This window comes from Nannobrachium achirus (assembly GCF_963921795.1).
Source record: "Nannobrachium achirus genome assembly, chromosome: 3".
In the NCBI taxonomy this organism is placed as follows: Eukaryota; Metazoa; Chordata; class Actinopteri; order Myctophiformes; family Myctophidae; genus Nannobrachium; species Nannobrachium achirus.
The window spans coordinates 64459091-64482688 of NC_137812.1; the positions used below are offsets into that span (position 1 = coordinate 64459091).

The 23598-nt window shown below is 44.7% G+C and overlaps 1 protein-coding gene across 1 annotated transcript; it reads left to right on the plus strand.

Moving 5' to 3' along the window:
• Positions 1 to 1124: 1124 nt before the first annotated feature.
• On the plus strand, positions 1125 to 23598 carry LOC308282395 (uncharacterized protein; the record flags this gene model as incomplete). The annotated part of the gene is made up of 8 exons (XM_080722740.1): positions 1125 to 1182; positions 13658 to 14878; positions 15854 to 15949; positions 16796 to 16891; positions 18240 to 18356; positions 19646 to 19879; positions 21344 to 21693; positions 23098 to 23598. The coding sequence occupies 8 exons, from the start codon at positions 1125 to 1127 to the stop codon at positions 23596 to 23598; spliced, it is 2673 nt and encodes an 890-aa protein (XP_080578866.1).

Sequence of the window (23598 nt, forward strand, 5' to 3'; positions counted from 1 at the left end):
GGTGTTCCGACTACCTCCTGAAGTCCCCGGATGTACACTGAGGTGCATTGATCTCGGACAAGTCCTCATACAACTTTGCGGCAGTTGTTTTGTCATAACCTCCGGAATTTAGCCAATCAGAATCCAGTATTTGAACACGTGACTAGAAAAAGTGGTAGAAACACAGGTCTTTTCTACTGTTCTTGCAAAATCTGCACTTGGCTAGGGGAGGTATTGGCTTATGGGCTTCAGGCAGTACTACTTCTCAGCATTTGAGAAGTAGTTATTTTACTGAGTTATTTACTGAATGCCTCACCCTACACCAGGGTCAACATTTCTCAATGGAAGTGTAGGGAGACCTCCGAGACCATCTCTCCATCCACTGCAGATCTGTACTAGTTACACTGTATATTGTATTAACACTGTGGTTCTCAACCCATTCAGCCCCCCCCCCCCCCCCCCCTTGAACTGGGGACCCCCCACCCTGACAAGCACTTGGAATTGTCAGAGACTTGAGGCGTTACATCATGTAGTTTGACTCTGTTCCATAGGTAAATATTGTGAAAATATAGCAAATCTACAAGACAATGTTTGACCAACTTTTATAGTTAGTTGAGTGGTGCTAACCGCTCCTACATCTGGCTTTGTCTGTTTGTAGGTACAGTACGTATGTCCCATACTTGGCTCATTGGCCAAGCTTCGCGGGACCCTTAATGAAATGAACTCATAAAAAGCACCGCTCATTTCACACTGAATTTCTTTTAGGTAGCTATTGAAAAGATCTGAAAAGTCCTTAAATTGTCACCTCACTGTCAGCTGGGGACCCCCCCCCCACCTTCCCCTCCCCCTCCCCCAGATTGAGAACCACTGTATTTACATACTCTACCATTTTCGTTAAAACAATGTTAAAATGTGTTCCAGATTGCAGTTCTAAATTAATGTCACAGTGTAATAATACATAGATACTGTAGTTTTACTGTTCCCATAACCTCTTCTTATCAGACAGGCAACTTTGTTGGGGGACACACAATGGCTGCCATGGATGCAGCTGCTCGTGGCCCCTCCTCCACTGGCAGGCCCTTCGACCTTTTGCCGGAGGGGTATAAATATAGTGGGTGACTGGTGGAAGGTCCCTGGCAGCCAAAATGAAGGCTCTGGTGTGCGTGTGTGGCTTGTTCTCCCTGCTGGCCCTGACCACTGCAGGTAAGGACAATTAAATGTCAAATCTTTGTGTCTTTATTTGTGGAAAAAGTACTTGCATTCTTTACTTAAGTAAAAGTATCAATACTGTAATGTAGATGTACTCTGTAAGAAGTAAAAGTCCGGAATTCTACTTGAATGAATGAAAAGTATGAAACTATTGGCATAAAAAAAAAAGTACCGAAAGTAATTTTTTTGTTGTTGAAAATAGCAGATCTACAAGCTCAACACGTGAGCTTGTAGATCGGCTATTTTCAAACCGCATAGGTATAAAATAGGGTTAAAGTGATTTAATGTATGTTTTATTATACAATCATTTATATCTGCAAAGTAACTAATAACTCATTTTTCCAAATAAATATAGTGGAGTAAAAGTACAATATTTGCCTCTGAGATGTAGTGGAGTAGAAGTAAAAGTATTGAAAATTGGAAATACTCCAGTAAAGTAAAAGAACCTAAAAAAAAGTACTTTAAGTAAATGTACTTAGTTACTTTACACCACTGAATATCATGTATCGTTGCTGTCGGGCAGAAAACTCTTATCTCCATATTTTAAATTGCGTTCTTTAACTAGCATCATACTACAGTGTCACACAATAGTAGCAAAAATAAACCGTGTCACGTCGCAATGCATTTTGAGCTTGTAGATCTGCTGTTTTTTTTATTCGAATGCTGTAAAGTAACGGTTTTGGACATAATGTGGTTTTCACCCGACAGCAGTGATATAGTTTATGTATGGAATGATGATGCTCTGAGGTTTATCCTCGTGGAGCAGAGGGGGGACTATTATCAGTGACAGTGATGCTATCAAACTATGTATCTGAAGCTTGGGTTGACTGGCAACACAGTGATTTAAATTTGGAAAGCTAAAATGTGCCTTTGGTGTTGTGTTCCATAATTAGTCTTTACTGTTTATACAATATTTGTGTGAGTAGTAATAGTAATAGTTGAGTTGAGGGCTGAATTGTCAGAATGGTCTATACAGGCAATATTTGTATCTACACTACTACACAATGGTTGCTTTTAAAATGTGTCATTTAATTATGTTTGAAGTTCCTTTTGAAAAACACAGAACCCAAAATGCAAGGTCGGCAAACATGCACCATATGTCTAAACGGATTAATACGTTAATAATATTATAATTTTACAATTAAGCCATTTAGTGCTAGAATCGAGATCAGAGAGTAAATGCTATGAACCCTTGTCAACAAACGTCAAGGGAAATGGTCATGTAACAGCTTGCAAAGAAAGAGAAACAAAAGAGTGCTCCATTCATAGAAAGTAGGTAAACATCAAAGTTAAACCTAGCATCTGTCTAAACGACATGTCTTCTAAATATAACATTCTTAGCATTTGTGGTCAACAGGAGGATATGGGTTGTTGGGGCTGTGCGTTGAAATGTCAGAGCAGAAGTGTGACACCAGCTGTAGGAAGCTGTCCCACGCTTATGCATACTGTACTGCCTGGAGGGGATTCACCCCCCTCCCCCCCTACCAGAGACAACACTTCTAACCAGTAGTGTAAACCAGTGTTTCTCAACCTTTTTTCTGCATGGGCACACTTATCATGTCCCAAGAATCCATGGGCACACAGACATAAAACGGGGGTGTAAATATCATCACTGTCAGGAATAGAACTTGTATCTCCAAGCTTCAAATTTGTAAGGTTCTTCGCAAAGTAAAGCCCTGCTTCATCATTCAAGGCTGTCGCACAAGAGTAGTGAAAACAGCAGATCTACAAGCACACAACGCCTCGCACCGCAAGGCGTTGTGTGCTTGTAGATCGGCTGTTTTCACTAATTTACATTTTTAAAATGATAAATACAATACTAGCTTTCAAGCAGTTTCAAGGGGCACACTTGACCATTCTCAGGGGCACACCAAAGGTCCCCAGGCACAGTGGTTGAGAAACACTAAATTACAAGTACTGTAGCCTACTTGAGTGCAATTTTGAGGTATTTTTACTTGAGTATTTCCTTTACTTTTACTTTACCTTTACTTATACTTCACTATACATCTCAGAAGCAAACATTGTACTTTTTACTCCACTACAATTATTGTCTCCACCAGCCGAAGGCTGAGGGAGAGTATGTTTTCCCCTCCGTCCGTCCGTCCGTCCGTCCGTCCGTGCGTCCGTCCGTCCGTGCGTGCGTGCGTGCGTCCGTGCGTCCTCGCAGTTTGTGAGCAGCTAATCTCAGTCACCGTTGGCCCGATCGCTGCCAAACTGAGCACACACACTCCCTGGATGCCAATCTAGAACCTCTGCCCCACATTTTTCAAATCAGCCTCATGGTGGCGCTATAACAGGCCGATTTGTGTGGCCTGGTTGTTACCAGCTAATCTCCGGCGCCGTTGGCCCGATCGCTGCCAAACTGAGCACACACACTCCCTGGATGCTAATTCAGAACCTCTGCCCCACATTTTTTAAATCAGCCTCATGGTGGCGCTATAACAGGCTGATTTGTGTGGCCTGGTGGAGACCTGTGCTCGGAAGAGCACTGCTTCTAGTTTGAGAACTTTAGTCACTAGTTACTTTGTAGATAGTGATTAAGATTACAAATCATACATTAACCACTTTGGTCATATGCTATTTTCAAAATATTTTTTATACCTTTAGAAAACTTGATACTTTAGTTGTTTTTTTTTTTTTTTACTTTTACTCAAGTACATTTTGAACACCAGTCTTTTACTTGTAAGGGTGCCCTCACACCAAAATACCTATGAGAGTGGAATCCGCGTTCCGCCAATCCATTTCAATGAGAAGGGAGTGTTTTTTGCAGAAATCATCTGCTGGCATGAAACCGCTCCATTCTCATTGAAACGCGGATTCCACTCTCATAGGTATTTTTACTTTTACTAGTAAATAATTTGAGTACTTCTACCACTTCTTCTAACTAGGGGTGGCATAGCTGAATGGTTAGGGACCCTGCCTGGGGAACCAGAGCCCCCGATTGTCCCAGGTTCGATTCCAGGCCAGGGTAGCAATGTCGTTGTGTGTCCCTATCCCTAAGCAAAACTCTTAACCCCTAATTGTCTCCACCAGCCGAAGGCTGAGGGAGAGTATGTTTTCCCCTCCGTCCGTCCGTCCGTCCGTCCGTCCGTCCGTGCGTGCGTCCGTCCGTCCGTGCGTGCGTGCGTCCGTCCTCGCAGTTTGTGAGCAGCTAATCTCAGTCACCGTTGGCCCGATCGCTGCCAAACTGAGCACACACACTCCCTGGATGCCAATCTAGAACCTCTGCCCCACATTTTTCAAATCAGCCTCATGGTGGCGCTATAACAGGCCGATTTGTGTGGCCTGGTTGTTACCAGCTAATCTCCGGCGCCGTTGGCCCGATCGCTGCCAAACTGAGCACACACACTCCCTGGATGCTAATTCAGAACCTCTGCCCCACATTTTTTAAATCAGCCTCATGGTGGCGCTATAACAGGCCGATTTGTGTGGCCTGGTGGAGACCTGTGCTCGGAAGAGCACTGCTTCTAGTTGCTCATGTGCTCCTTGTGGGCAGCGATCAGCTGGGTTGGGCTGAATATACTGAATTTCCCCCTCGGGAGGAAGTAGGTAACTGTTATTATTAACTCAGGGGTTTTCAACCTGTGGGCTGTGAGGATGTTGCAAGAGGGGGCCAATTGATTGGTCTATCAATCAAGCCCAACAAAGTGAATTTAAATTGATGTGTAATGGAGAAAGGCAGGTCATTAATGCTTTTTCTTTTGGCTTTGAGCATGGCTGATTCAGGTTTACTGATAAGGGCTAACCTTGTCTGACCTTGGCTGCATAGATTCACAGTGGGCCTCGCAGGCTTCCATAGTCAGGTGTGAGGCCTTAGTCAGGGTGGTAACAGATACTATGGACACCAAAACCAGGGTCTGATACTCATCGCTTTAAGACTCACTCACTCACTGCGGATTACACTGTCAGCAGTGGCATGTGCATCACAGCAATATATACTAGTAAGACGCCTCAGGGCGACATTCTTCTTGGCCATCTGGCCAGTGATGTATATCGGACCAGTTACCCATAATATGGGTATTAAAGGGATTCTGGGGAATACCCATATATGGACTTTTACATAGGTGATGTCACAGTGATGTGTCAGGGGAACCACAGTGTCAGGCGTGACCTACAGACAGAGATACGCGGACAAGATGTGCCGGTTTTCATGGTAAACTAGCGACCTACGGTCGCAACTATTCACTGTCAGATCTGCTATTTTTGAAAAATCGTGAAAATGTGTGCCAAGAAACCTATGTTTCCATGTCAGCGATGCTCAAACTTTTTCATGTGAAGGACCCCCCCCCCCCCCCCATCTCAAAATATTTAGTTCCAGGGACCCCCCCAGAAGCAACATTTTTGTTACAAATGTTCACTAAAAAAAGACATATATTCAAAGATTTGCGCACATTTTCACGACTTCTCAAAAATAGCAGATCTACAAGCTCGCAGCGCGGCACTCGGTGCCGCGCTGTGAGCTTGTATATCTGCTATTTTTCAATAGCTAAAGTTACTAGGGCCCCTCCACCTTGGGCCCTGGTAACTCAGTCCAACTTTCCTACCCCTTGTGACGCCCCTGCCCGTCACATCTGCTCCCCGGGGTCAGCAGCCAGGCTGGCTGCCTGTCCATGTGCAAGGGGAAGCCCCGGCTAAAAGCGGGAAGGGCAGAGCATTGTGGGTGGCTAAGCCATCCAGGGGACAGTAGCCTGCTTCCGGTTGTACAGTTGAGTCCTCTCCTGCTTCATAACAATTGAACCCTTGCATCCCTATTCTGGGCATGTCATAGTAGTCCAACATTCCATCTAGATCGGCTATTTTCAGCGAAGAGATTTGGTGTAGAGCAGGGGTTCTTCAACGTTTTCAGGCCAAGGATCCCTTTGTTGAGGTTAGGTTTAGGGCTAGGTTTAGGCATAGTTTTACTGAGGTTAGGGTTAGGTTTAGGCATAGTATTTTCACCAGGTTAACATTCACCAGATTCTGACTAATGGGATGTACAGTAGGAACAATGAAATGTCGGACCAAAGCCATGGCACCGGAATTTGTGGTGTGAATTTAACCCTTCCTAACTGTTTGGAGCAGTGGGTGGTGCACAGGGATCAGTGAGGGGTTCATTTACTGAACTTACTGAAGGACACTCCGACACGTTAAACGGGTTCCTTCAGGGTGCCAGGCGACTCCTCTCTGCATCCTGAGCTGCTGGTCTCCCCTATCTTCACTAATCCATCTGATTCAGGAGAATGCTTTTAGTGTAGTTCAGCTGTGTGCTCATTAATCACACTCGCTGACGCTTGCAGGTCCAGTTGCAGATTGAAATCTGGGGAAGAGACCTTAGATTAAAGGAGTAGTTCACCCCCAAAATGACATTTATTTCCTATTGATTACTCACACCACGGAGACTTGAGTTCAATAATATTTTTTTGTATTTGTTGCATTCCTAAGACACATTTTTGATCATAGTAAATTTACCCCCATTGATTCCGGATATATTTATCCATCTGACTTGTAGTGGAGTGAAAATAAGTTTAAAAAAATACAAACATTCAAGTAAAAGTGCAGCTACTCATATATGTACTGATATTCCCCGAAATTATAATAGTATGACACAGTAGGTCACATGGTCTCTCTGAAAATGTTCTGAAATAGTCTGAAACTCATGTCAAAGTGTCATCTGCCCCTCGCCCCCCAACAACAGCTGACCAGTACAGTAAGTAGTCTAAGTACAGTCAATTAATTTGATGGGCTTATAATTGCACATTCCCACAATTACATCATAAAAATATTAACTCATATTTTAAGATGACTTGTACCCCTTAAAGGACAACTTTGTTTTTTTACAACAAGGGTTAATATTTTAGATTGTAATTAGGGAAAAGAAAAGGTGAGTGTTAACATGTTTTCATTTGCATTCTATTGTTTTATCACGTTTACGGTGCTAAAATGTGGGGCATGCGTACGCATGGGGGCATGCGTACAAGTGGCTAAATATGTATTTTTAGACACAATAAGCCAGCAGTTTCTTTATTGCTATTTACAGTAACACTTCTAGCCCCCATAAGTCACATCCAACCATGAAAGGTTGCGTTGTATCTTGAGATGGGCTTATTCTGTGTAAAATTACATATTTAGCCACTTGTACGCATGCCCCCAACCACTGAAATAAGAATCTATAAAATAATAGAAATAAGTAAATGAAACAATTTTAACACTCATCTTTTAAATTCTTTAATTAGAATCTAAAATATGAACCCTTGTTGTATAAAACTAAAGTTGTCCTTTAAGGTGACAGTACCCCTTTAAGTACTGTACTCAAGTAGATGTACTTTGTTTTACTGTCCACTAGCGCTCATTGCAGGGTACATGTGCAACAGCACTGCAGCACAGTTGAGAACCTGTCTCATGACAATCACTGTGAGGGCATGCGTCAGTCATTCTCCATGAAAGCGGGAGTGGAATTATCCCTCCTTCTTTTCACCCCCTGACTCATTGTGGGGCTATTTCTGTCTCTGAGAGCTGACCCAGGGGCGTCACAAGGGTGGGGGGGGAGTGGGACTGAGTTACTAGGGCCCAAGGTGGGGGGGCCTTAATTATTTAGCTATTGAAAAATAGCAGATATACAAGCTCGCAGCGCGGCACTCGCTTTTCGAAAAGTCGTGAAAATGTGGGCAAATCTTTGAATATATGTATTTTTTAAGCGAACATATGTAACTATAACATTTTGCCTATGGGGGGTCCCTGGAACTAAATATTTTGAGATGAGAAACATAGGATTGTCAAAAATACTTTGATTTTAAATATCTAAAGACTTAAAGAAATGTTCACAATTTTTCAAAAATAGCAGATCTACAAGCTTGTATATCTGCTATTTTTCAATAGTTAAAGCACAAAACAACACGTAATAATGCGTTCCCAGTCTAAATGTGTTAAACCCCCTCCCCCTATGAAGAACATTCATGGGGGGCCCGCAGTGTATCCTTGTACCCAGCAGGGCCCCAGAATTTGGTGCGACACCCTTGGCTGACCAGCAGCCCCAACGAGAGCACCATGCAGCGACATGGGCACCTGTCCCTCTCCGTCCCCCTGCTGCAGTGTGCCCTGCTGGGCTTAGCTGCAGCTATTACACTGGCCCCGGGGTCAGGAGAACCACATTACATAACATTATTAATGTAATAGCCTTCCAGTGCAAGAAGCTCACAGAGGAAGTTATTTGGAAGTTTGTGATAATGCCTTCTTATTAAGGCCTGTAACTGTAGCTGTATTCGTGTGTGTGCCTGCGTGCGTGCGTGTGTGTTTGTTTGCTTGTGTGTGTGTGTGTTAGGGCATTAACAAAAAAGTCGACAAGTCGACTTCACAAGTCGACTCCCACCAGAAATAGTCGAAAGTCGAAGTTGAAAAAAAATCCTTTGTATTTTTTTTTATCATTATTTTTTGCTCCATGTGTGCGTCTGTACATGCAGCATTCAAACAGTAGGATTGCTTGTTGTCAAGGACAGAATGATCCAATATTACAGTGCTACATTACATTAGGTATAACATGGTTCTATTGTGAAAATAGCCGATCTACATGCTCATCGCGAGGTGTTGTGAGCATGTAGATCTGCTATTTTCACCATTTCTGCCTCTATATATTTGACAATTTGGACAATGTTTAATTTGACATTTTAGAGGTATTAAAAAGTCCTTAAATTGTGTGGCTTCATAAAAAATATGTTAAAAAGAGAGTTAAAACAGTCGTCACTTTTCCATGGGGAGATTTTTTTCACTTTTTGCCCACAATCCATTCCCATGATTCTAACTAAGTTAACTCTAATTTAATTAGGCTACTATTGGCTTCTATAGTGCTGCCACGACCAGCAGACTAAAAAGATACCTTGTATTATAGCCGACTAACTCTTGGCATGCTGTGTTTCAGTCTGGCGTCTTGATTTAGACGTAATTCAATCATTCATCATCACTGTATTTGACCATTTGGCAATGATTGTTATTGAGCTATTTATTCATTCACCATTTCAGATAATTGTGTGAATTACTGTAATTGTAATTGAACTATTTATCCCATATGTAGTAGTCTGCACCATATGGCTTCCACTGTTTAACTAACAAGTAAAATACATTTTGGAAATTCCACAGTAATAATTTAAGTCAGAGAACGGAAATGGATGTCCGTTCCATCCACATTTAACACTGAGGCTTTTGCTGGGCAGGTACATAACAGAACCTCTACAAAGCTGAACCGCTACCCCTCCTTAAACATAAGCATGACGTAAGCTCCACCCTGTTATGTAATGTTTGTTAACGTCAGTAACCCAACATCACCGGCACACTCGGGAGTCTTGGCTCCCTCGTGTGTTTGGGTTATGGAACGCACAACGCTGTGACACTATTTGGACACCATTCCAAACAGCGCAGCGAATACTTAGACCCCACCGCCAGACGACGCTTTCACAAGCCCCTCGTCACCCAATCTACATCTTTCTCTCCATGAGGTGCGTCTATGGTACGCTTAAGCCTGGCTAAAAGCTGTTCTATAAGTTAAGGTCTATGAGAGTTGGCCAGCACTGAATGCCAGGGGTCAGAGAAACGCCTGTGGGGATAATTTTAGAAGTCCTCATACTAAATTGATCCGTGAAATTAACACAATATCGGATACATAATGTTGTATAGTGCTTCCTGGTTCCTACAGTAGATGCCGTCTTCTGGATGGTCTCATCTTTGAACTTATCAGTCATCTTTCTGTCTACTAGCCAATGAAAGGTGAATCTGTGAATGATACGATTCACCCTTATGGGGAGGACACAAATGAGGATGTCTTAGCTGTGTCCTCTCCTTGTCCTGCACTGCTGACCATACCTTGTAAATCCTCTGCTTTATAGTGGGCCTTGTCTGAGTATCCTGGTTTAAAAAGCTCATTTGCCTTTCCTAGGCCAGCTTTGTTATAAGCCCAAACCTCCGCTTGAATCCCAAATCACACCTCACGCACATACACGTGCAAAATCCAGGATGGACTAGTCAGTCACTAGATATTGTCCAGTCCATATCATGCATACAAATCTTGTTCATTTGTGAGACAGAGAGATGGAACGGGTGGTTAAGGACTGTGTTCTAGCCACCCATGCTGGCTATAAGGCGTCAGAAGGTGATAATCAGATATAGCTCCCAGGCACAGAGGTGACGAACAACGTCGTCAAGACCCCAGAATAGGAGAGCAAGGCCGTCACAGAGGATGGTGGAGAGAGAGAACGGTACATTGAGTCCTGCTATCACCAGGGACAGCCAGAGGAGTGCTAAGCTCTGGCTCCAGCCCATCTGACCCACGCTCAGATGTGACCGATTTTGGCATGGGATTTCAAGCAGTGAACCAGTGACTGACCAATAGACAGACAGACAGACAGACAGACAGACAGACAGACATACACATTGGTTGAGAAGCTGACGGTCACGTGTCAGCTACGTACAGCTAAGCAGGGACGTGCAGAGAGTGTTAGAGAGGCAGGGGCTGAAATTTCCAAAAGGGCCTTTGGTGAAAATACCGAAAATAGCAGACCTCCAAGCGTCACAACGCGACGTGTTGTGAGCTTGGAGGTCGGCTATTTTCGGTACTTAACTTGATACCACACTGAACTAAGCATTATCAAGTCAATATGTGGCATAACGGCATGGATTTCTACACAGAGAGTGCAATTCTTTCAACATAAGATGCTGCGTTCAAGTTCAGGAGAGTTTGGACAAGGTCATTCTATGGAATGATGCCTTCTGGTATGGCATGGAAAGAGGGCATTGCATTTCTTTCACCATAGGAAAAACTGCATTCATGGTCTGGAGAGGGCACCTTTTACAGACTAAAAAGGGCAGGAGCTCAAGCCCCCTTTGATGTGTGCACATGCCTGAAGCAGTGAACCAGTTGACTGACCAATAGACAGACAGACACATTGGTTGTGAAGCTGACAGTCACATGTCAGCTACTGTACGTACAGCTAAGACTCGACCCCCCGGCTGGCCGCGCCTTGTAACACGAACTGCATAAATGCAGAGGCCATAGCCCTGTGTTGCTCGTACATTGTGATCTTGGAGGGGTATTTTGTTGAAGCCATGGTACAGTATATGTCAAGGTGCTTGTGGATGATTAAATAGCTCTTTCTTAGAGAGGCTGATACATGTTCTCTACCAGGAGATCATGCTTCGACCCTGTGTATTTGTGTCTGTGCACGTACATGTACGTGTGTGCGTATGTGTGCGTGTTGGTCCGCAGCAATCTTCCCCGGCGAGGAAGTACTCCGCCGATCAGCTTCATGTTTGTTGTGCATGCTGACAGTAAGCAAAGTAACTAAAATCTAGAATATTTTTCATGACAACTGCTGTATATCATTTTTCAATCAAAGTAGTGCAACTTGTGCAAGTGTCCCACCAGGCACATGGTACCGGAACTAGCCATTAGCAGACATGCACCATGGATGGTGCTGCATCAGATTAATTCAGGCCGGGAACACATTTTAGTGTAGTACAGTACATATGTACAGTATGTAGCAACATATTTGTTTTTTGTAATTTTTGAAGCGGTGAAAGCCGCTTCCAAGGTGTGGCTTTGTCTGTCCCGTACATGTCCCGTACATGCTTGACCAATTGAGGATTGGTCAAGCTTCACATGCCAATTTGGCCCTACAGACAAAATCATTCATTCATTCAGAATTCATAAAAATATAGAACTAAAGCACATAGAAAGTATAGATCTAGAACACAGAATGTATAGATCTAGAACACAGATTTCATAGCTCTAGAACACATAGAATAAAAATTCACCGCTTCACTTCGAACCGAGGTTTGGTTTTTAATAATATTTGACTTTTTTCAGAAAACATAGGTCAGGCCCAAATGGGTTAACAACAAAGTATACATGTAAACATGACAACATACCCCAAAACCCCCAAGTTACAAGTCTTAATGTTCACTTGAATGTTGACATTCAACTATCTGAAGGCCTTAAGCCCCTAGTAGGCACCGCGGTGGATCACTGCAGTGTTGTCTTTTTAAGTCATAATACAACATTACGTCATTAATCGCGGTGAAGAGCTATCCACCGCGAACCCTGACACATCTCTCTGTTTTTACTATCAGACAGATCGGCCAATAACCCCGTTCACTGATTGGTCGATCTAGACCAGTCAGTCACAGTGATAGGACTTCACCGTGACTGACTATTGATGGCCTTCACTTGTTTTCTCACTTTAGGTGGATGGCTTATCACCTAACGTTTGCGGTGATAGGCTCTTCACCGCAGACTCTGATAAGGGCTTTAGGGTGCCGATAGGCCCACAGCCTGACAAAAAGGTATTTTGAAATCACAGTTGATAAATGAGCCAGGTGGATTTGAAACTTTCTTGAGTGAGTTGTTGGGTTAGGGTTAGGGTTAGGTTATATCACAATGAACAATGTGAGAGTTTTATCTCTCCTCACTCAGTGATCCTGTGCCAGCAGCACAGGATCTTTCTCAGCGACATGACACCATGGTCAAGCTGTCCCCACAGCTGTCCTGCTCTTCATTTAGAGCAATCTATGCAGAAATGTACGTCTGTAATATGCTCGCCCTCAGCAAATCCCTGACTATGCACTGCCATGCAAGGATGGGAAATACTGTATGAATCTATATGCTGAGAAGGTGTCAAATGTTTGATCTGATGTCGTCCCATCCGTGAGCTTATAGATCGGCTATTTTCAGCACGCGGCACTGTTGTACAATGATGATGATCAGGCTTAAGCATTCTGCAGAATGAATGGTGTACGAAAAGGTATTAGGAGCATACAGTGAGATATAGGTGTGGCTATACAGGTTTTGGTGTTCACTGTAGCAGTGGGTGATCACTAGGCCTACTGCTTTTAGCTCCTGAAGTACTGGCTGCAGTGGCTCAGAAGGTTCACAGTTCAATCCCGGGCTCCCGCAGAGTTAGTGTCGAAGTGTCCTTGAGCAAGACAGTGAACCCCTTGTTCCCGATGAGCAGGTTGGTGCCTTGCATGGTTTCCTCTGCCATCGGTGTACGAAAGTAGGGGTGAATGTAATGCACAACTTTGGATAAAGGCGCTATATACATTTACAACAACATGCTTTGAATGCATTGTCTGTAATAGTAGCCTTGCCGAGCCATGAGGCCCATATGACTCGGCAGAGCCATGAGGCTCATAGGGCAGGAGCCTATCTCCTGTTTCTGTAGCGTGAGGCAGCTTGATGTACAAGTACACCCCCTGGACATGATGCTAGCATGTCGCAGGGACTTACCCCCAATCCAACCCTTGATGCTGAGTGCCAAGCAGGGAGGCACTGGGTCCATTAGTCTTTGGTATGACCCGACCGGGGTTTGAACCCCAATCTCCCAGTCTTAGGGCAGACACTCAAACCACTAGGCCACTGAGCTGGTCTGTAATGTCTGTAATGCCAGAGATGAATAAGATGAGTTAAGATCATAGAAAATAAATCAGATTTTCTCTCATCTCTTCTCAGATCTGCTAGTGGAGGCCAGCATCAAGGATGAGGAGCTTCTGATGCATGTGCAGGTCCAGCAGAAAGAGGTGGACCTGTTCCCTTGCGGATGTGACCCTGCGGAGGAGCATGCAAGCCAGAGCACCTGCACGCCCTGCACGGCCCCGTCGGTGGCGGTGGCCGCGGCGGATGAGCCCGCTTCAGACGAGGAGGAAGCATCAGCTCCCGCAGAGGAGGTAGCGAGCCACAAGGAAGAGGAGGAGGCTGCATCCCAGGAGGAGACGGTAGAAGGGGAGGAGGCCGCGTTGTCTGAGGAAGAGGCTGAGGCCTCGTCTGTAGAGGAGGCCGTGGCACACGAGGGCGAAGTGGCAGAGGAGCCTTCGCATGAAGAAGCACCCGAGGACACCGAGGTAGCCGAGGAGGAGGAAGTGGAGGAGGAAGTAGCGGCCGAGGAGGCAGTGGCTGAAGAGCCGGCAGCGGAGGTGGAAGTGGTCAAGGAAGCAGCTCAGGAGGAAACAGCCACAGAGGAGGCGGCGGCTGCGGAGGAACCGGCTGAAAAGGAAGCCACAGAGGAGGAAGAAGCTGCCGTTGCGGAAGAGGAGGCCGCTGGTGTCGAAGAGCCAGCTGAAGAAGAGGTGGCAGCAGAGGCACTGGCTGAACCAGAGCCAGAGGCAGAAGCTGAACCACAGGCGCTTCCGGAGCCAGAACCAGTAGAGTCACCCGTGGTTTTGGGTCTACGGTGTCCTGACTTTGACTGTAGCGCTGAGTCAGAGGTGGTTCCAGAGCCAGAAGTAATTCCAGAGCCAGAGGTGATTCTAGTCGCAGAGCCAGAACCAGAACCTGAACCTAAACCTGAACCTGAAGTTGTGCCAGAACCCGAGCCGGAGCCTGCTGTGGAGGTGGCCAGTGAACCAGAACCAGAACCTGAAGTTGTGCCAGAACCAGAACCTGAAGTTGTGCCAGAACCAGAGCCGGAGCCTGCTGTAGAGGTGGCCAGTGAACCAGAACCTGAACCAGAACCAGAACCTGAACCAGAAGTTGTGCCAGAACCCGAGCCGGAGCCTGCTGTGGAGGAGGCCAGTGTAGAGCATGCAGAGGTGGTGGAGTCCGTTGAAGAGGCAGCCATTGTGGTTGAGGAGACACCTGTCGTAGAGGACACACCTGTCGTAGAGGAGGCGGTGGTGGAGGAGGTGACAGTGGAGGAGGTGACTGCAGAGGAGCCCTCTGAGATGCCACACAAAGGTACTGGGAAAAGTAAATAAGAAGATAAGCTAAGAACTATTTAAACAGTAAGGCAATCGTAGCGAATCAGGAGGGAATATGGGAAATGGAACAGATCCATGTTCATGACGTGACTTTAGAGATACTGTATACCACTTTGTGTGATTTTAGGGCAAAATCGAACTATTTAATACTGGATCTGAATTATGAACCTTTCTCTCAAATAGACTGTCCTGTCCAATTGTTAAGGCAGACGGTCCCTTTTGGAATATCCTGAACATTGAACTTCAAATACAATCCGGTTGACACTAAGAGGCTTGTCAGTAACTGTAATTAAGTCGTTTAAAACACATTGACTCCTATAAAATTAGACTCTCCCATCCATCTCTCTCTCGCTCCCTCTCCCCTCTATCGTTCGGTCTCTGGCTGTCTCTCTCTCTCTCTCTCTCTCTCTCTCTCTCTCTCTCTCTCTCTCTCTCTCTCTCTCTCTCTCTCTCTCTCTGTGTGTGTGTGCCATACCTCGCTGAACATGACACCATGCATGTGGCCAAAGGGGGCATCAGGCATAACCTTTTGTACAGAAATAAACAGACCGAAATAGAGGAGGAAAGAAAGAGAGGGACGTGGTGATATAACCATGTGGTCACTGCTCAGCACAGATGAATTGCTCACTCAGGAAATCAATTAGTACCTGGGAGACACTTTGTTTGTTTTGTATACATGTCAGCTGTGGTTTCACTCATTACCCACGTTAGCCAATCATAGAATGTAACAATGTTATTCATTGTGAGAATATATCTCATATCTATATCTATAATATATGAGTGACTGTGGAAACAACCGTGTGTCATGGATAGAATAACAACAATCTCCCATTGACAATTTGAGCAGTTTGTGTGAATGATCCCGTTCCTGCTAATGAAGAGTATAGGCTAATAATGACCTCTGTAGTTGACTGACTGACTGACTGTCTGTTTGTCTGTCCTCTCTAATCAGATCCTGTACAGAAGAAAGGCCCAGCATTGAGAGACCGCTCCCACATTGAAGACACGCTGAGATTGGCTAGTGATGAGCACTCTAAAGAGTTCTCAGGTAAGGAACATTGACAACAGACAGGAAGTTAAAATACACATTAGTACACAAACGTACGCACGCAACCCTCTAAATATTCTGAACAGTTTATGTATCCATTTGCCTGGATGGACCGTACCCTCTCTGAGCTAAATCAATTTGTCATTTTGTTGTGATGACTGCTGTAAACAAAATAACTGGCTTCCGGCTCATTGGTGACGGTAGGAATGAATCCACATGTGTTTGCATGTGAATGAAGGAGTGTTTGAGACAGCTGTGGGGAGTGAAGAAATAATATACAGAACATTGTTTCATGATGTCCACGAGACTCGAGGTCTGGCGCGCGTGCACGTGTGTGTGTGTGTGTGTGTGTGTGTGTGTGTACATGTCTTGAGGCAGGTGATTAATCAGTGTAAATTCTCAACTCTGGCACATGAAAAGCTATTTGTTCCCAAAAGCCAGATGATCTTTTAACATTACAGCACAGTACTGCTGTAATGTGATCAAATACAATTATTCTATTTTTACTTGTCATGTTTCCAACTTGTGGGCCCTATTGAAAGCTTCCCCAGAACACTCCAATCGAATCGGCAGCCTTCATCATCAGAAAGGGCTTGCCTTTTTCAACTTCACATTCAAACTTGAGGCAAAATGTTGTCTAAAACGTATTTTGATATTGGTTTGATTAGGATATTGTATTTTTTGCAAAGATACTGCTAAGATGACCAATTAATTGTGGATCCCTAGCATCAGCATCTGTAATAATATTGCCAAATAGCCTATATAAATGAGATATATTCACACTATCCTAACTTTGACTTGACTCCCTATCCCTCTATCTCTCTGTCTCTCTCTCTGTCTCTCTAGCTGCCATGAAGAAGCTGCTGAACATATACCACTCATCCATCAAGCCATTAGAAGAGGTCTACAAATACAATGAACTGAGGCAGTTCCAGGTCACAGGTAACTAAACTTGTTTGGGGATGTCAAATAAAGCCTAATTTATACATATGCCATCAGTTAAATTACGGAAAATCAGTTATTTTCAATGAGCAACACTCATACAAGGAAGTATAAACTAGGCTTTAGTGTGTTGTCTTTAGTTTGTTTTAACCCAACATGGACATTGAAGTTAACGGTGTCAACAGGGAAGTATAGTTGTGTCTCTGTCTTTACTTTGTAGTTCCACTGTGTTGTTCTGTGCCAAACCACATACATGTACTTACTGTGTGTATGTGTATTTAATGAGCATTTAGGCCTACAACTACAATGTGTTGTTTGTTTTACCCATCCACCCTTTTCAAAACACTATATTGATATACTAATAATCAAATTAAGCAGGGTGCTGCAACCACTAAAGCCTGATTTATACTTTGGCTATTTAATAAATAGATTAATAAATATTTTTGAAAAATGTTCACCTATAATGCAAAGGCCAAACTTGGGTGAAAGTGCTTAAGATTCACTATGGTTCATCCATCTATCTTCAACCGCTTATCCGGAATCGGGTCGCGGGAGTTCCAGCTGAGACTTCCAGATTTCCTTATCCTGAGCAACTTCCTCCACTCCCTCAGGGAGTATACCGAGGCGTTCCCAAGCCAGTTTGGAGATATAATCCTTCCATCTGGTCTTTGGTCTGCCACGGGGTCTCCTCCCAGTGGGACGTGCATCGGGGACCTTCCTAGGATGGCGCTCGGGGGGCATCCGTACTAGATGCCCGAACCACCTAAGCTGACTCCTTTCCAAGTGTGACTGAACTTCTCACCCTATCGCTAAGGGAGATACCAGCCACGCGTCTGAGGAAACCCATTTCGTCCGCTTGCACCCGCGACCCCCATACTTTCGGTCATGACCCACACTTCACTTCATGACCACTGTAAATGAATCAGACCAAACATACTGAGAAAATCAAATGGAGCATTGCATGGTGCCGCCCCCTTGGAAACAAAGTAGTTTCCATCACTGGAATGCAATGACTATGGTTGTATTAGTCTATTACTTATAATGGAGCAGGAATCAGGATAGAAATGTTTAACTGTGTAACGTGCGCCCCCTTGTGGTACAAGATGACAGGACATTTTGGAAACTGGTATCCTGGTAGGTATGTCACTGGTATTTATGTACTTTGACTATGTATGTCTGTATAAGCCTAGTAAACGGACTCCTCCCATCTTCTGTTCGAATCAGAAGGCAGGAGGACCCTGGTTTACGAGGCTATGTATGTATGTATGTATGTATGTATGTACGTATATGTATACATGTGTGTACATGTCTGACTATAAATGTCTGTCTCTGTCTATTCTCCTTGCAGATGGTGAGATCACCGCCAAGCCCATGGTGCTGTTCCTTGGGCCTTGGAGTGTTGGCAAGTCCTCCATGATCAACTACCTGCTGGGTCTTACTGGCACCAACCAGGAGCTCTACACTGGTAAGATACTTTTTATGTGCTGATTAATCACCTTCAACCTGGCCCTATTTTGGCTACTGTGGTGGATTCTCTGGTCTGTCAAATATGACGGACCAGTCTGTATGTTCACTGTTCAGCTTGAAGTACAAGTTAAAACACTATTTCTAGGTCTAATTTAGCAAGCACGAGTACAGGCAACGGCAAGCTCCTTCATTCAGTTTCAGGCAGCCATGTACCCTCTTTCTATCCCTGTCCAGGCAGAATCAGATCTATTCTTACCTACCAATCACAAGGCGTTTCAATCATATAAGCATCCTGCATCCAGCCTTGGCATCCATGTTGACAGAGACCTTTAGTCACTTAAGGTCTCTAAAAGGCCACTAAAGTTTAGTGACCAGTACACAAGTGTCCAGTAACTGCTCAGTGTGACCCTTCCAGATATGTGTCGTCATATTTCATTCTTAATGGCCGGGTTTCCCAAAGCGATTTTAGCCCATCGTAAGCCTATCGTAGCTCACGCATGGTCTTAGAGACCATGATCCGATCGTCATGTTCCCGTGTTTGCATGGGTTCAGGCAGAGCGACTTATTTAGCCCCTACAACTACACCAACATTCAGATTTCACAAACAAAGTGCTTAATAAAGTCTCACACCTGTCTAAGTACGGTACGGCTTTCTATAATTACCCGTATCCTCCGTTTTCTTTAATAAGAAGACTTTTTATCCGATCACTGTCTGTTTATCTCAATGGGGTTGGTGCGCATGGGGAACGCCTGGAAATACATGGAAAAACAGAACTCAATCGGGTAAAAAGGCTTCTTATTACTGTAAAGAACACGGAGGATACAGGTAATTATAGAATGCCATACCGTATTTAGACAGGAGTGAGACTTTATTAAGCACTTGGTGAAATCTGAATGTTGGTGTAGTTGTAGGGGGCTAATTAAGTCGCTCTGCCCGAACCCATGTAAACACAGGAACATGGCGGCTGGGGCTTGATCTCTACGACCATGCGTGAGCTACGATGGGCTAAAATCGCTTTGGGAAACTCGGCCATTATCAGTTCAAGAAGACAGTATGAAACAATCTTCTAATCTCTTTAGTCTGTCTGACCAATAAACATATTTAACAAAGGAACTTGCTTTGAAGAGGACAGCCCATAATAATATTGACTTTTCTACACAAAAAAGAAATAACCTGTATGTAACACATTTCTAGTCAGTCTCAACATAGATAAATCCAGTAATCCATACACAATGTTAATATAAACGATTGCCTCTGTGTCTGTTTGTTCCCACTCTCTCCATCAGGTGCTGAGCCCACCACATCGGAGTACACCGTTATCATGCACGGCGAGAAGTTCCGCAGCATAGACGGCGTCGTCATGGCAGCAGACAGCTCGCGCTCCTTCTCGCCGCTGGAGCAGTTTGGCCAGGGCTTCCTGGAGAAGCTGGTGGGCATCGAGATGCCCCACAAGCTGCTGGAGAGAGTCACATTCGTGGACACGCCCGGCATCATCGAGAACCGCAAGCAGCAGGAGAGAGGTGGGACGCTGGAGGATGCATGGTCAACCACTTGACTGACTTGACTTAAACCAGGGGTTGTTTTCAGGCCAAGGACCCCTTAGTTGAGAGAGAGATGAAGCAGGGACCCCCATAACCTCTTCATAGATTCCATATAGTTTCATCGTTTGACAGCACGATCGTCAGTGTATTTTTGGATTCATGTCAATTTGTGTTTTCAGCAAGGCAACAAGTTGACCAACGCGCTACGACCTACTAGGTCTTCGTCAGGGTCTAGGACTAGGTTTTAGTCTGCTCTTTTCCCCCTCTACACCAAACCTCTTTGCCGAAAATAGCCAATCTACAAGCTCACAACGCCTCGCGCTGTGAGGCGTTGTGAGCTTGTAGATCTGCTATTTTTGGCTAAAGTTTACAGAATATGGATGCTAGGGTTCAAGTGGTTAATATAAAAAAGGAGAAAACAGTTTCTATCACACAAAGAATTGGAGGACCCCCTGTTGAAGACCCCTGACTTAAACCCTTTTGCTCTTTGGGGGGCATAGGTCATTCATGAACTTCTTCCAGCTGGTTCGGTGTATGGTTAACCACCTTATTCCACAATCTCAGAGTGACCGGAAGTATTTGAAATGTGTGGGAGTCAACAGTCTGGCCACGCAAGACTAACCACTTAGCTAGCCTATACCTGTATACTTTATTGACCTGAGTCCCCCATGGGTCATACTTCCTTCTTTTTGCCCTCTACACCAAACGTCTTTGCCGAAAATAACTGATTTACTGTCACGTTGTGACTCGTGAGCTTGTAAATCGGCTATTTTTGCCGGAAGTTCTCCTGTTTTTGCGTTATGACATGCCCAGAATAGGAGGCTATAGGGTTCAGGTGGTTAAGCTGCTGTAGTTCACTAGTCCGAGTGTAATACAGATTGAATGGTACTGTACTGTATATAGGCAATAGGCATACTATACAGTTTGTAGGCCCAAGGGATAATTTGAACTACTTGAGACTTTAAGTTGCAAAATCAGGATTTGCGATTACTCTGCTGTGAGACTTGACCTACTTGCAGAATAACTGCTTTAAGTCTTAGTTTGACTTGAAAGCAAAAACTTGATCCGATTTGACCCGGTAACACCCCAGAGCGATACCAAATTCACTATCACAGGCCTAGTTTTGCCTTCAGCGTTTGGTAACTGGCTGGTGAGGATTGTCGCTTATGGGGATGGGCAGAGGTGTAGACCTGAGATCAAAATAAGGACTTGGGACTTGACTTGGACTTTACTCAAATAACTTGAAACTTGACTCATTTAGAATGACTTGAAACTCACACACTCACTCACACACACACACACACACACACAAACACGCACACACACGCGCGCACACACACACACACACACACACACACACACACACACACACACACACACACATTGTCAAATCCTGACTCACATTGCATTGTCCGTTATATCTGCCCATGTTTCACTATGCAGGCTACCCCTACAACGAGGTGTGCCAGTGGTTCATCGACCGGGCCGACCTGATCGTCCTGGTGTTCGACCCCACCAAGCTGGACGTGGGCGGGGAGCTGGAGGTGCTCTTCAAGCAGATGAAGGGCCGCGAGTCCCAGATACGCATCATCTTCAACAAGGCCGACAGCCTGACCCAGCAGAACCTGATGAGGGTGTACGGAGCCCTGTTCTGGAGCATGGCTCCCCTGATCAACGTCACGGAACCTCCGCGCGTCTACGTCAGCTCCTTCTGGCCCCAGGACTACGCCCGAGACAGCAGCCGTGAGCTCTTCAAGAAGGAGGAGACGTCCCTGCTAGAGGACCTCAACCAGGTCTGTCTTCTTGACTTGAGATGTTCGGCAAATGAGATGGTGGTCGCAGGGCATTCATGAATAGTGATTTTTAGTATTCGAATTATTCGACCTCAAAGTATTCGAATAGTCGAATATTCGACAGGACTGGCCAAACTGTCAAATATTAAGTAAGCAAGAGGCGGACATTTTCACAATATTTATCTGTGGAACTGAGTCACATTAAATGTAATGCCTACAATTCCAAGTGCTTGTCAGGGTGGGGGTCCCCAGTTCAAATATGATTATTTTGGGGGTCACGGCCTAAAAAGGTTTGAGAACCCCTGGTATAGAGCATTAACAAATTCATCCACCAGGGGCATTGACAACTCATTCTTATGACTTCCTATCTAGCCAAGCTTTATAAACTATATATTTTTTAAAGAGAAAAAATAAAAAAGCGAATATTCGACTTCGGTGAACAACGTTGAATAGTGACTTTGATATTCGAATATTCGAATATTTGGTGAATGCCCTAGTGGTCGCTGAGAGTGGGGGGGACGCACTCAAATGTAGACGTAGACTTGTGCAATAGCCTAGTTTTGGCTCAATATGGTCCAGATCCTGCAGAGCAGCTACACATGTTTGGATTGCATGCAATGTACTGCATATTATCAGCACAAATAAAATGACATTTTGGGCCAGTGGGTTCCACTTCCATTATTATGTTAGGACCTAAATGACATGACATTATCACAGCAGGCTGCAGCCTGACAAATCTTAAAACTGACTGCTCCACAACCAAAAGAACGGATGACCTTAATGTCAAACAGCTAGCTAGACTTAAAGGACAACTTTAGTTTTTTACAAGAAGGGTTCATATTTTAGAATATAAAAGATGAGTGTTAAAATTATTTCATTTACTTCTTTCTATTGTTTTAGAGATTCTTATTTCAGTGTTTGGGGGCATGCTTACAAGTGGCTAAATATGTATTTTTACACAGAATAAGCCCATTCCCAAGATACAGCGCAACCTTTCATGGTTGGATGTGACTTATGGGGGCTAGAAGTGTTACTGTAAATAGCAATAAATAAACTGCTGGCTTATTGTGTCTAAAAAGACATATTTAGCCACTTGAACACATGCCCCCATGCGTACGCATGCCCCACATTTTAGCACGGTAAACGTGGTAAAACAATAGAACGAAGCAAATTAAAACATTTTAACACTCACTTTTTCTTTTCTTTAATTACAATCTAAAATATGAACCCTGTGTGACCTGGTACCCTTTTTTATTAACCAGGATTTTGTTGTATTCAGCTGATATCTGAGTCTCGCATATCATGCCTGCTGTATGTGTTGTGAACATTAAACTGATAAACCTTTTCCTTGATATGCATTAACAACTTCTTTCTCTGTCTCTCTCCTTTCTCTCTCACATCCAGATGATCGAGAACCAGCTGGAGAACAAGATCGCCTTCGTCCGTCAGCACGCCATCCGCGTGCGAATCCACGCCCTGCTGGTGGACCGCTACCTGCAGACCTACAACGACAAGCTGGGCTGGTTCGGCGACCCGTACGAGGTGTTCCACGACATCGTCTCCGACCCGGACAAGTACTACATCTTCAAGTCCATCCTGGCCAAGACCAACATCAGCAAGTTCGACCTGCCCGACAAGGAGGTCTACCAGGACTTCTTCGGAGTCAATCCGATCGGCGGCTTCAAGCCGCTGTCCTCCCAGTGCAGTTTCTTTGGCGGCTGTCTGCTCGGGAACATAGAGAAGGCCATCACGGCGCAGCTCCCGGCTCTGCTGGGCAGCGTCAACAGGACCCCGAACGTGCCCGCGCCCGCCAAGGCCGCTCCGGCACCTCCGCCCCCGCTCCCTGGTACCTGCGAGGGCCCTGGGTGCGCAGAGAAACCCGTCAACCGCTGGCGAAAGCAGTGA